We start from the raw sequence: 12,521 nt of genomic DNA, 5'->3' as shown, positions 1-12,521 counted from the left end.
ACCATGTGTGCACCCGTGGTCCATGTGCAAATCCACAGCTGTCCATGGACGCGGAAAGCATGAACTGGCCTTTATGAGGTTTAGCATGTACAGACCTTTCTGCCAGATGTTGTGTCAGTATTGTAAGTTTTGTTGTCAGAGACGGTATCAGTACCTAAACCATTGTCCTTACAAGCTGTAGCTAAATGACAACTTCAGTTGCAAACATAGTATATGCCAAATAATATTCACACAGAGAAAGTCATTGATACTACATTGCAGTATACAGTATTATAACATTCCAGAGTAACTGCTGTCCAATGATCCAAGTATTTTTGAACACAAAGATTATGGACATCATGTCGTGTTGTCCTCTTTTAGACCACAGCGCCATGGTAAAATTGAATAATCTCTTTGTAGCATAGATCTACCTTCATATAGCTAATCATTTATTAAGACAAATTGCAAATTGGAGATTATGATTTTTGTGACATTTTTGGAAAGTCATCTCAGACGTCACTTCAAGTTGATTTGATGAAAAGTGAATCATTGCTGCATTACAAATGGGGATATGTGTGGAGAGCGGCAGGGCTGGGATTCTCTAGGTACCTCGTGATTCCAGTTCCTTACTATTCAAACCTTGAGAACATCGATGTATATTCGACTGCTGTGTTTGGCCTATACACATGATAGATTGAACTGGGTTCATGAACCAGCAGGCCTTCCTGTGTAACCCCCATGCGGCATTCTCAGCCCCTTGTGCCCCTCAAACAGACCCAACAAGGTTTGTCACAACACACACTCATACACGTGCACACAAAACTCAACCCTCCCACACAGCTCCTATGCCCCGCAGCTAAACTCCCTGATACAAACATACACACACCAGGGATTCACATATACTGTATAAAACACACACATGAACACAAACACATGCTCCTTGGAGATGCTTGCTTCACCCCTTGGATAGTCGTGTGGCCTGAATATTATGGGTTAAAGAATTTAAATAAATCAGCTCTAAGTCAGACAGGGATTCAAGCAACAAAAAAAGCAACAAAAAAACAGAGATATTTCCATCATTTCTTTGTTTATAGTGGCTGTGATGAGCCAGAAGAGAGGGTAAGGATGATTTGTTGGCTCAGGAGAGGTAAGCGATATGTAGCAGTGAATGGCCAGTAATCATGTTTATGAGGGGGAGATGGTTCTGGACTCCTGGTGTGTCTGATTGTGTTTTCTCTGGCTCCCAGCTTGGGCCTGAGTACACCCCTACCAGGCCATTGTGATTGAAGTATGCACTCTAGCTCTGCTTCTCCTTGGGGGGTAAAAAGGTGCGTGTAATACCGTTTGTGTGCCTGTGCGTATTCCTGTTTACATGCGAGTTGGCCAGTGTGTATTCATAAAGAGGAATGTCAGTCGATGAAGACCTCCCATCACAAAAGAAAGCACCACTTCCCCTTTCTCCTTCATGCAGCCAGTTCCCACATTGCTCTCATTGCTATGGCAACCGGCGCTCTCTCCTTGGGCTCTGCATGCATCCAATCAGAGTGAGACCTTTGTAGAGATTCCTCCGGGCTCCACTTATTCGACTTACCCCACCGGAACAGCCTCCATGCTGAAAAGGCTGGAACAAAGAGAGGAGAGACTCCCTCACCAGAGCCTGGTATGACATCAAAAATTGGGGCTACAGGGTCGGGTTACGGGGAATGCGGAAGTAATACGTAGCCAAGAGCTGCGGGGCGCACGGCTAAGGCAAAAACAGGGTGGCAGTGCGTGGCCATGGCCAATTTCAGTGGAAATTATGTGGAATAGGATTTGTTATTGGAAGCCTCAGAGCCTGAATACTTGGCAAGTATCGCGTGGCTCTGGCACTGGTTTAAGCTTGATAAGTCAAAATGGATTCCGGCTGAGCCTATTTATGTCATTCCTGAAAACATATGGATAGGATTCAGGCGCTCAATACTTTCAACCTTCAACAATGACATTCAACACCACTTCTCCAGTCCATTAATCTTCCATGAGAATAGATTTATCATCCCCAGCACTGAGGGATTGCATTCAGTCAGCATCAGCCTGAACAGTATTTACCACACCAACCTCACTCTATATCAGTTTCGACAATTAAAGAGCCTTATTTTACTGGGTATACAGTAACATAACTGCAGCAAAAGGTCACAATGTTCCTCCGTTTTCCTCATTTTATTTTGTGTTCATGGCCTCTAGGTGTGGTAAATAATTAGCAGAGATAAACTAGTGCCATCTATTCTCAACCTGAGGGCTCCTCAGAGGTCACTGCACACAATCACACTGCGCTTCCCTCATTCTAATTATATTTCTGGAGATTAGATGCAGGCAAGTCTGAGTTAAACACTTGTGAATGTAGGCAGGGAGGCAGGCGTGCCCCCAGCACTTGCAGAGACAAGCCATCTAGCGGGACCCTCTCACAGGGCCCTGACGGACATTCGGCTGTTGGGGTACTGGCAGGGTGATGGAGGCGCAGCATAATTTTGCCCAACTGCCATGTCACAAAGTGTCACAATCTGTTCCTGTCAACCCGACTGCAGGCGATGAGAGTGAAAATGGGAAAGAGAAAGAAAAGAGAGGGAGAGGAGAGAAAAGGGGGCTTGATCTGGTATGCCAGAGGTGGTAATAAGCATGTCTGGCTACTTCCTGGAAGACAGCCTATTCATCAGGTTGATTTAGAGTCAAAGGTATAGGCAATGTGTGTGATCTTGCGCCTGGGTCCTCTGGCGAGCTGGCCGTGCGGGGAACTGGCATAATGAATGAGAAAAATAAGCTGGGAAGCTCTCATTGTGGACATGATCTCTTCACTAACTCACAGGATTTGAGAGCTAGTTAGCAAACCAGTGGAGAAAATGTAAAAACACTCGATACGTTCCAGGTGTTCCTTTTGAATTAGTGGGAATCCCAGATGGCATGAATCAGAGTGACTCATCCTGTCAAAACCTTGTGCTTTAGATCATTTCACATTAGATCACAGAGGTGGATAATCTTGAGATTTCAGTGGTAAAATGATTTACCTTAACTTGATCCTTCAGGACTTCTCAAGCTGACCTCTTCGTTGTTCAAGGTATCAAATCAAAAGCTGTCAAAAATGCTTTCAGCTATTACGCTCCCAAAAATAACTTCTTTTGAGGCTTAAACATTTTTTTTCCAAAGCTCAAACCAAGTTTTCATATATATTGGGTGGATGTGTGGGTACACCACCATATCTTTTCTATGTTTTTCTATACAATTTGTATTTATTTATTTTTTTTTAGGGATAAGCAGTTGACCGCTGGTTACCATCCTGTCCATGTTATTTACATCTGAATAACAGGATAAAAACAAAATACAATGTCTGAAACACTTAAGACAATATAAATACAATCTGCCCTGACACATGACGTGACGTATTTTCATCACTACTGAAAAGCCATTAAACAGTCAAAAAGACTGTCAAGTAATCCCTGCACTGCATCTGCTGCTCATTTCACACTGTCACTACATACACACACACCGGGGCCTCAGCAGAGAGTATGATCCCATGATAATGAGCTAATTATAGGTACAACATTCCTACTTCCATATCTAAATGCTTGTCTCTAATAGGAAACATTTCAAATTATTGAGAGGCAGAGAGAGAAAGAGACAGATAATTGATGCAAGCAATTACGAGTTCTGTGTCGGAGCAAATTGGCCAGCATATCTGGACATGTAGGGGGACTGCGACCTCATTTACATCAGAGTGTCAGGAAATAATTGGAGAATGTACTGAGGAGGTGGGATGGGCATAGTGTAATGCAGACCAGCTCTGGTCAGATTACATAAGCAGTTCACTTGGACAGTGAGATTCAGTTCAGAGAAGAAGCGTGTGGAAAAGTTTGTACTGCCAGGTCAAGTAAAAACATTATGTGCAGTCTTTGTATGCTCAAGCAAATTTAATCATAATAGTGATCTTTACAACAACAAATATACTTTATGACATAAATCAGTTTCCAAAAGCTGTAATTTGAGTATTTGAAATGGTTTCACCACATGCACACAGGATTCTGACTAGGCTGTCATGTTTTCAACGGAAAGCCAGTAATAACGGAGTTCAGTTTTACTAGCCGTAAGAGAGACTTTAGCTGTGTTTGGGCTGAAACCGCTTCAAAAGCATGGGAAGACGATGTGCTTGACTTTTAACAATATCACTTCCAGATGTTTCATTACAAAACAACTTTCAAAGACCTCACCGCAAGAAAACCTTCTCGTGTGAGAGGAGCCAGGACACACGAGTATGGATTTCAGGAACCCACAATTTTCACATTTTCATTTCAGTTGGAAAAACCAGCATGCAAAACTGTCTGGAGCAACACCAATAAAATACTACAGTCAATACAGTAACACCGTCAACCCGTTTAACCAGGCCGACATACAACTCATTACCCCATGTTATAGCGAGGTCTTCCACATCATACGCTATACAAAGGTGTTCAAAAAGCATCGGGTAGCATTGGATCTGTTTGGATGTGACAGGCAGTAGAAGAGCTAAAGAAAGATACAACAGGAAGCTGTGGCTGACTAAAAATGGCCAGTGAAATATAGGGGTGCATTCATTATAGCCTGCCTCTTGTGCCTCTCATCAGGCTGGCTAACGCTGACTGGCGGGCTCTGACCCAGCACTCCGGAGCTTCTCTCTATTGCACCCGCCTCTCATCAAGAGCCTTGGGTGGAAAAAAAGGAGTAACATGCTGTTTACTCGCAATCCCAGGCCCGTAATTGCCAATTTATTTGATAGGCAGCCGGGTAATGATGGCATTTCACCCCTTGCCGCAGAGACTAAACGGGAGTGATTCATCCCAAGCTCCCTGCCCTCCCTGATCCAGCAGACTCCCTCTGCTCAGGACTGCTGCCTGCCTGAATGCCTGCCACCCAGACTGAAGGGGTGGGGTGTGGTGGGGGATGTGGGGGGTGGCTGCCATGTGGCTTCAAACAAACCCAAAAGGGAACCCAGCGCTTCAGAGCAAATGCGGCTAAGCCTGCCAATTTAGCTGGGGTTTGGGGTTGAGGCAAACACAGCCGAGCTGATGTGCCATTTGTAGGCCTTAATGAGCTGGCAGGACGGAGTGAGGAGGGAAGGAGAGTGGGAGAGAGGAGGCTGCCAGGCCTGACCTCCTCTGGCCTCCATCTCCCTACCAGCCAGTGCCAGGTCTGCAAACTCAGTTCATCTGCTTCATCGGAGCGTAGTTGCTCCGTGAGGGGAAGGGAGTGCTACAGCAAATACCATTAGCGAACTGTTGGTCTAATGAACAGCTCGGGTCAAAGCTAGCTCCTGTCTCACACTGCTCCCTGGTACTAACGAGTGACTTAGATGCTTTCTCTTTGTTTTTGCACTGTGAGGGAGCATGTCTGTGCAGCTGAACTACATGAGCGGTCCAGCTGCATTGTGCAGTGTTACAAACAAAATGGTTTAACATTTCAGTAGGGCAAGGACATGGACTGCAGTAGCAGACAAGACACTACAGGTTCTTTAAATTATCTGACACGTCTCCCTTCAGCTGTAACTATTTGATACTATTTCACTATCATACTATTCAAACTAGAGCTGCAACGATTTGTGGATTTGTTGACAACTGTTAAATTAATCTGCAACTATTCTAATAATTGATTCATTGTTTTGAGTCACTTTTTAAGAAAAAAATTTCAAAATTCTCTGAATCTCAAATTATATATTTATATATATATTAGAACATTTTCTGATTTCTTTAGTCTTCTATAGAAGTAAACTGAATATCTTTGAGTTGTGGACTGTTGTGGACAATCCAAGACATGTGAAGACATCACTTTAGGCTTTGGGAAACAGTGATCAACATTTTTCACCATTTTCTGACATTTTATGGACCAAACAACCAATGAATTAATTGAGAAAATAATTCAAGAAAATAATTGTTAGTCGCTGCCCTAATTCAAACTATATTCTATAATCATAAAAATTGACACAACCAAAAGAATCACATTACCGGGCAAACAACAATTTTTATTCCTTTTTGTATCCCTCCACTTTCCCTCCTCCCTTTCAGTCTGGGGAACAGAGCTCTGCTACAAAAGCTCCGACTTGCACCTCTTGCTATGTGTGAAGTGGGTTTTTACAGCATGGCCGGAGGGGAGTTGTTCAGAAACCTATGGGGACCGGAGATGAAGCCTCATACACTGTGACCATCTAAAGTGACATGGGGGTCTAAAAGTCTGTCTTCATGCTGCCCAGCTTTCAGCAGCTCTTCTGAAGACATGCTCAGTCTCCTGTGGGGTGTCTTGATCAGACGAAGCAGGGGGCACCAGGGTTGCGCCTCATTCTATCCTCCTGAGTGTACTGTTTGGCTGAAATGCCAACTCAGGTGGAAGTGATTATAGAGAAGGCGACAGATGCTTCCTGAGAACAAGTCGGGAGTGGTGAAAGTAGATGGTTTCTGCTCGAGAAAACCTGACACTTTCAAAAATGAATTGGGGATATAATTTGGAATTTTCGACAATGTTCCAATAAAATCGCTCAGAGTAAACACATTGGCTGGTGCGGTAAATTATATTTCAGGAGCTGATTCATAGACAACATTTAAGAATAAACTGAATGTGAAGCAACAGTAATAGTGTCCTTATATGGAATATGGAAGTGAGTAATAAGGGTAGGGATGAAACCATGTTTTATTAGTGTGTAATGGGCCAAAGTACACATCATCACAGTGATACAATCTAAATGGAGGGAAGTGATTGACTGATGAGGCCAAGTCAGATTATACTGTTGCCAATTCAGACAAAGTATTCATGAAATTCCAAACAGTGCTTAAAGAAATTACATGGAGCAGAGGCTCCCCAATACATAGTGAACTATTGATGTTCAGTATTTTTGATGCATTTTTGCTAGTCCCTTTAAGATAAAAACAACTTATATCAGGTTCAATGAAGCAACCAATTGCAAGTAGCATCAAGGATAGTTGTTCCAACATCCTTGAGGCAATCAATATCATTTGAAAATTTTGATATGGAGCAATAACATGCATTATTCTATTAAGTACAAACCAAACAGAATAACAGAAGGCTAATCCAGAGCCCTTTCCTTGATTTAAATGTAAGCTTATTGTATTTTACAATAAGGAGTTGCTCAGTACCCATGTTACAGGGGCAGTATTCAGTTAACATTTAGTTAACAACAGATGATATATTGACTTCTGTATGACAGTCACAGAGTTAGCTATATTAGTCATCCATTAGTTAAGTGTTTTAAAGCCATTGTTAAGCAAAATTTATCCTGGTTTACTGCTACAGAGCCACTACAGTGCAGTCTGACAGAAATCAGCAAGTATCATTTCAATTTCTGTTGTCAACATCAAATTACTTATTTCATTTCATGCCCAGTCAAGCATCGTAAAGCTACACGCAGAATCAGTTTTGCTTCAGTTGTTCGGCCATGTCTTTCTCAAAGACTAGCTTGCCTCCCAACTGACAGCTTTAATTATGGCCAGATATCTGATCGCTTCGCTGTAGATTCTCCACACAAATCAAAGAGCAGGGGTGGGTGTGTGGCAGCAAGGTCCCTAGAGTCTGCTCTCTTTACATCTTGGAATATGTCACAGGGCGCAGGGACACATAGCCGCTCTCTCGACTGCCAGTTAATGCTTGCTTCAGCTCCTCCGCAAGGAACAAGGACCTGGGTAAGTAGTGTCTTTTTTGTATCAGTCAGAAAGAACCTCAGAGAAAGAGTCTGTGTCTATGTGTGTGAGTGTTCATCTATGCAGGATGCAAATAGTGTTCTTCATGTTAAGTATCTCAAGAGTGCACTTAGAACATTTAAGATTTACCACAAAGTGCTCTGCCGAGGCAGAATTTTATTGGTTCATGGCCAAAAGAAATCCTGAAGAGATTGATTATACCACATTAATAACTTACCTTTCATCTGTGTGGCACACACACACAAACACATAATGACTCTTCAATTATGAAACTGTAGTTGAATTTCTAAGATTTGCGCTGAAAGGGTATGCACAGATTTATAATACCAACTTAATTCTCTGAGTATCGGAGTATAGAACACTTGATCACCAGACTGTGTCAACTGTTACTTGTCTTATTATTTTATTGTTAGGACTCCCTGGAAAACAGTATTGATACTGGATGGATTATCCTGGTGGGATTCAGCAGGTAGGTTGATTTGAAGTTGCATTTGGACGAGTATCTCCCTGTCCGCATGCAACTGTTCCTTGCACATAAAGGTTGTGGCACAAGCAATGCAACTAAGAACTGATTCTAACACATTCATTTTCTTATAAATTAGTACACTATTTTTTTTACTTATGTAAAATATTTAATATTCATTTTTAATCAAATCATTGATAGATCATTCTTAAAATATTAAAACAACATTCAACATTGTTTTGGAGCAGCCAAAAGACTCATAACTCTTTCTGGTTGGTGGTAAATAGAAAATAATCTGTGGAAAAGTTTGTTAATGAGATATTTACTCAGACTTTCTTTTCCAATTATTATGTCCAATCTTTGTTTGTTTATGTGTTCATGTCTATATTTGAAATGCTGAACCCAAGAGTGCAATACACGAAATACAAAATTATTGACTAGTAATACCCTCCATAAGTTTTTGGATTTGAAATCATTGAAGTAGATGAAACACTAGCCCTGATAGAATCTCAAACTACCACTGAAGTAGTGAGATATCAAGCAGTGAGCTTGTTTGTTGCTTGTTTGTTTATGTACTCACATCTGTCAGTCTGTCTCTGGAGCTGCTCCTGATGGAAGGCTTGGACTCTCCGCTTACGCTCTCGCTGTCACTGTCCTTACAGTTGTTCTGCCCTGGCTTCAGCTGAAAAACACAACACACAAGGAGACCGTGGGTTAACGACATGAGGCAAAACTGTTAACACTGCAGTTTAGAGCTATACATGGATAACGCTGGCTAGGGAAGATACCCCGCAGAAATCGGTTCATGAATATGTGAGAACTGGCAGGAGCTGCGGCGCTGTCTCTGTAAATCTGTCATGTTTCTGAGCCTATTCATTGGCCATCACTCCGCTTGCCAATGAAAGACGCCATCTGATCTCGCAGTATGAAACTCCTCTCAGCCCATGAAATAGAGAACAGGGACAAAGACCCCTCCAGAACCTTCAAATGGAGCCACTATCCTTTCCAAGCAGACACCACATGCTGAGGCAGCAGGAGCTCAGCAAGTGTCATCCTCTAGACACTCAGATGCAGCAAAATGACAAGAATAAAGAGGAGGACGCGCCAATCTGTGAGCATCTGAGGCCCTTCAAAATCTGGAGAACAATAAAAGACTCTTGGGAGCACGGAGCTGAGTGGAAGGAGGTGGGGTCTGTACTCCCTGTCCAAGTCTGCTATTGATGTCCTCTGAAGCTCCCATGCTGCTCCTTCCAGACCAGACAAACACTGCAGGTTTCATTTCAAAGCACATAAAAAGCTGTCTTTATGGGACGGTGCAGTAAACGGCTGCTCTGTCACCTAATAGGAAAAGCAGAGTGTGAGGCTGCACACACAAAGGACTTGGAGTAGAAGATGATGGCACTCTTCTGTTCCCTCCCTCTAACACTCTGAAGGGAAGGGACAGAGCTACAGTATGTGTTTTTTTTTTTACCTCTCTCTCTCTCAGTATTCTCCTTTCAGGTATCGGCCATCATTTAGTGCGATGAAAGGGCACAAGGTGGGGGAATACCAAAAGAACCCTTGAGTTGAGCGGATAATTAAAATGAAAATGTTCCCTTTTCTGTAGCCATTAGCGGTTTGAAAGGAATCCTATTCCTTCGGAGAATTGCATGATGGGTGAAAGGCGGGTGGATTCGCCGGAGTGCTGAACGTGATAACAGAGTCTGAGCGCTGGGAAATGCCTGATGGGCCTGTTTGACTGTATGCGTGCACGTGTCTGAATATGTGTGTGTGTGAGTGTGTGTCTGTGGGGGTCAGACGGTGGAGAGAACACACAAGACCCCAAAAGCGGCACGTGAACAGACACGCGCACACCAATGCCCTTCGCTGTGATAGCACTAATTACCTCCAACACATTTTTATTCCCACAAAAGCCGCGGCACATTTTCTCCCTTTTTCTTGTAAATGCCAGTTTGTCTGATGGGAGTTTACATATTTTTTTAGAGAGAAAAGGGGAATAATATCTCATCCACCCCGGCCCGTCAACGGATCCTTGAAGAAAGGGCGAGGGATGCTGTTTACGCCTCGGTCTGCGGCTCCTTCATCAAAACATGTTGACCTATAATATTTATTAACCAGCCGGTGTCCCTGCTGACAACACTGGGCAGCACACGCCGGCATACTCATGCATTTATGAATGCGCACACACACACACACACACAAAAAAATACACAGACCTTAGTGAAAGCTGCTGCTGACTCCTGCATCAAATATTCGAAGCCCAGAATATAACTCATATGGTGAGCTTATAAAGAATATAATCAGAAAAATGTGGGAGTGATATAGAGATTTGTCTTTTATTAATCAATGTGCTATCAAACTGACTCTGCAGAGGTGAAACCACATAATCATACCGTCTGTATCCTGGCTTATCAGAGGGAAAGCACTCCATGAAATCAGGAATCTTGCACAAATTTAACTGTGTGTAATGTCTGAAGAACATGTCTAATAAAGACATTCCAATAAAGAGCGGCTCATCTTTCAGGGCTATTACATAGCTTGGGACCTGATTACACAGCTATTTGAAAACGTATCCCTCAGCTTGTTCCCTTTAATTTCCCCCTGAGCTCCCTTAAATTACTTCAGAGAATTGTGTTTTTTTTTTCCTCTTTCTTTTTTATCCGCTCTCCCCTTTCTGAGGTTCAGATGATGGATTCATTTCTTTTTATGGTGTGATTAATGGATGTCTTAAGCAAATGGAGGGAATGCTGGTGGTCATTGCCATCAAAAAGTGAAACTGAAATTTAATGACCTGCTGTCTGATGATAAATCTAAATGAGAAGCCCGTGTGTGTGGGAGTGGGGGCCGTCTCTGTGACCTCTGCTATAACGGAGCTGATCTGATCACTCCCACTTGTTACAGCGTGTGGGTCGTTTTCTATATTTTTACAGCCTTTTAAACTTAGCTTCAGTTTTGCCTCCTGTAATGAACACCCCTGCACTTCACTGCTATCGAAAAGGATCTAAAGGTGGAGAGGCGAGGCATGTGCCTGTGTGTGTGTGTGTGTGTGTGTGTGTGTGTGTGTGTGTGTGTGTGTGTCTGTGTGTGTGCAGATGCCCCAGACTGCTGTGCTGTACTGACGCAATAACATAAAGACATTAATTATGACGCAGGTTGAGGCATACGGATGCATTTATTTAATGACCTTCTTGTATCTGCGCAGCCTGGGTAAGGACTGGCCCTGCAGGAAGATAAACAGATGGTTTTAATATTCCAGAGGCTAATTTCACAACAATTAAAGACACAGCGAGACATTAACATCTAATGAAACATTTAAACTACTAGTAAGTGCATCTGCCATTAATTTCCACACAGTGCGGTCTTGTTTTCCTGCAATCTGTTCTGTGTTAGGGGATAAAGTTTTTTTTTTTCCCTTATCTCTCTTACCAGTTAGAATTTATTGAAGGAGAGAATCAACAACTGTTTTCAATCAACAGTCAGCATGATGCTTTGGAAGAGAGCAGCCGGAACCTCAGAATGAACACTTCAGCCCGCAAGTATGAGAAATCATTAAACATTTCTTATAAACCATTCTTTCAAAGAACATTAAAATGCTTCTCCTCAAGTTACTAGCAACTATTCAAATACTTACTGTCACACTTTATTTAGACATCCCATAAAGTTATTATAATGTGTAAATATCTCAAGTAGTCTTTGTTAATATCTTTAACACAGTGTTACATTGTGTGTGGACATACAGTAGATTCACTTTGTTGTGCTTAGTCCATTTATTTACGAGTAAGTGGAGTAATTCAAAGTGGATCCTGTGTTTTGTTATAAGTTAGTTGTGTAACTTTTCCAGGAAATGTTTAATATGGAATTGAGAAATATGCTTTCGGTCTAATAAGCACTAGATTTTGGGACAGAGCTCATCTGCATGGCAGCATTTATCTGTGGTGAGGCAATTTTTGCTCATTTTTTGAATCATTTAATTGATTAGTCAACAATTTCCTGTTGCTTTCAGTCAACTAAAATGTCTTAATTGAGAACATTTCCTGGGGTAAAAATACAAAACAAACTGGTAGAAGACCGGTATTTTCTCAATGGTCTGATACAGTCAAAGCAACTATATTATCTGGAAAAAAACAAATGCCAACAGCCTACATATGCATGTGGACAGCCAGAGAATTATGCTCAGCCTATTTTAATAGACAATATAGAGTCAAATGAACTGTCAGTGGCTTCCTCTTCAAAGATGTACAATGGCATGGATTCACAATAATATTTCTTGACTGGCCTTGACCAAAGCTAAGTTTTTCTCATAGAAGCTTTATTCACTCAGGCACTCTCTACACTCTTGAATTTCACTTGGTCCAAACATATTGTACATGAAG

At 42.1% G+C, this 12,521-nt stretch overlaps 1 protein-coding gene across 23 annotated transcripts in view; it reads right to left on the bottom strand.

The window, feature by feature from the left end:
* auts2a (activator of transcription and developmental regulator AUTS2 a) overlaps positions 1 to 12,521 on the bottom strand; it is a 480,371-nt gene that overhangs the window by 168,808 nt on the left and 299,042 nt on the right. For all 23 annotated transcript variants that reach the window (XM_042430283.1, XM_042430285.1, XM_042430284.1 and 20 more), the window contains one exon: positions 8,729 to 8,830. In XM_042430283.1, the coding sequence (XP_042286217.1) occupies positions 8,729 to 8,830 (102 nt within the window). The remainder of the gene's footprint in view (positions 1 to 8,728; positions 8,831 to 12,521) is intronic.

This window comes from Thunnus maccoyii, chromosome 13 (genome assembly GCF_910596095.1).
Source record: "Thunnus maccoyii chromosome 13, fThuMac1.1, whole genome shotgun sequence".
In the NCBI taxonomy this organism is placed as follows: domain Eukaryota; kingdom Metazoa; phylum Chordata; class Actinopteri; order Scombriformes; family Scombridae; genus Thunnus; species Thunnus maccoyii.
The sequence above is the reverse complement of the archived record's forward strand: the minus strand, read 5'-3'. Positions and strand labels throughout refer to the sequence as shown.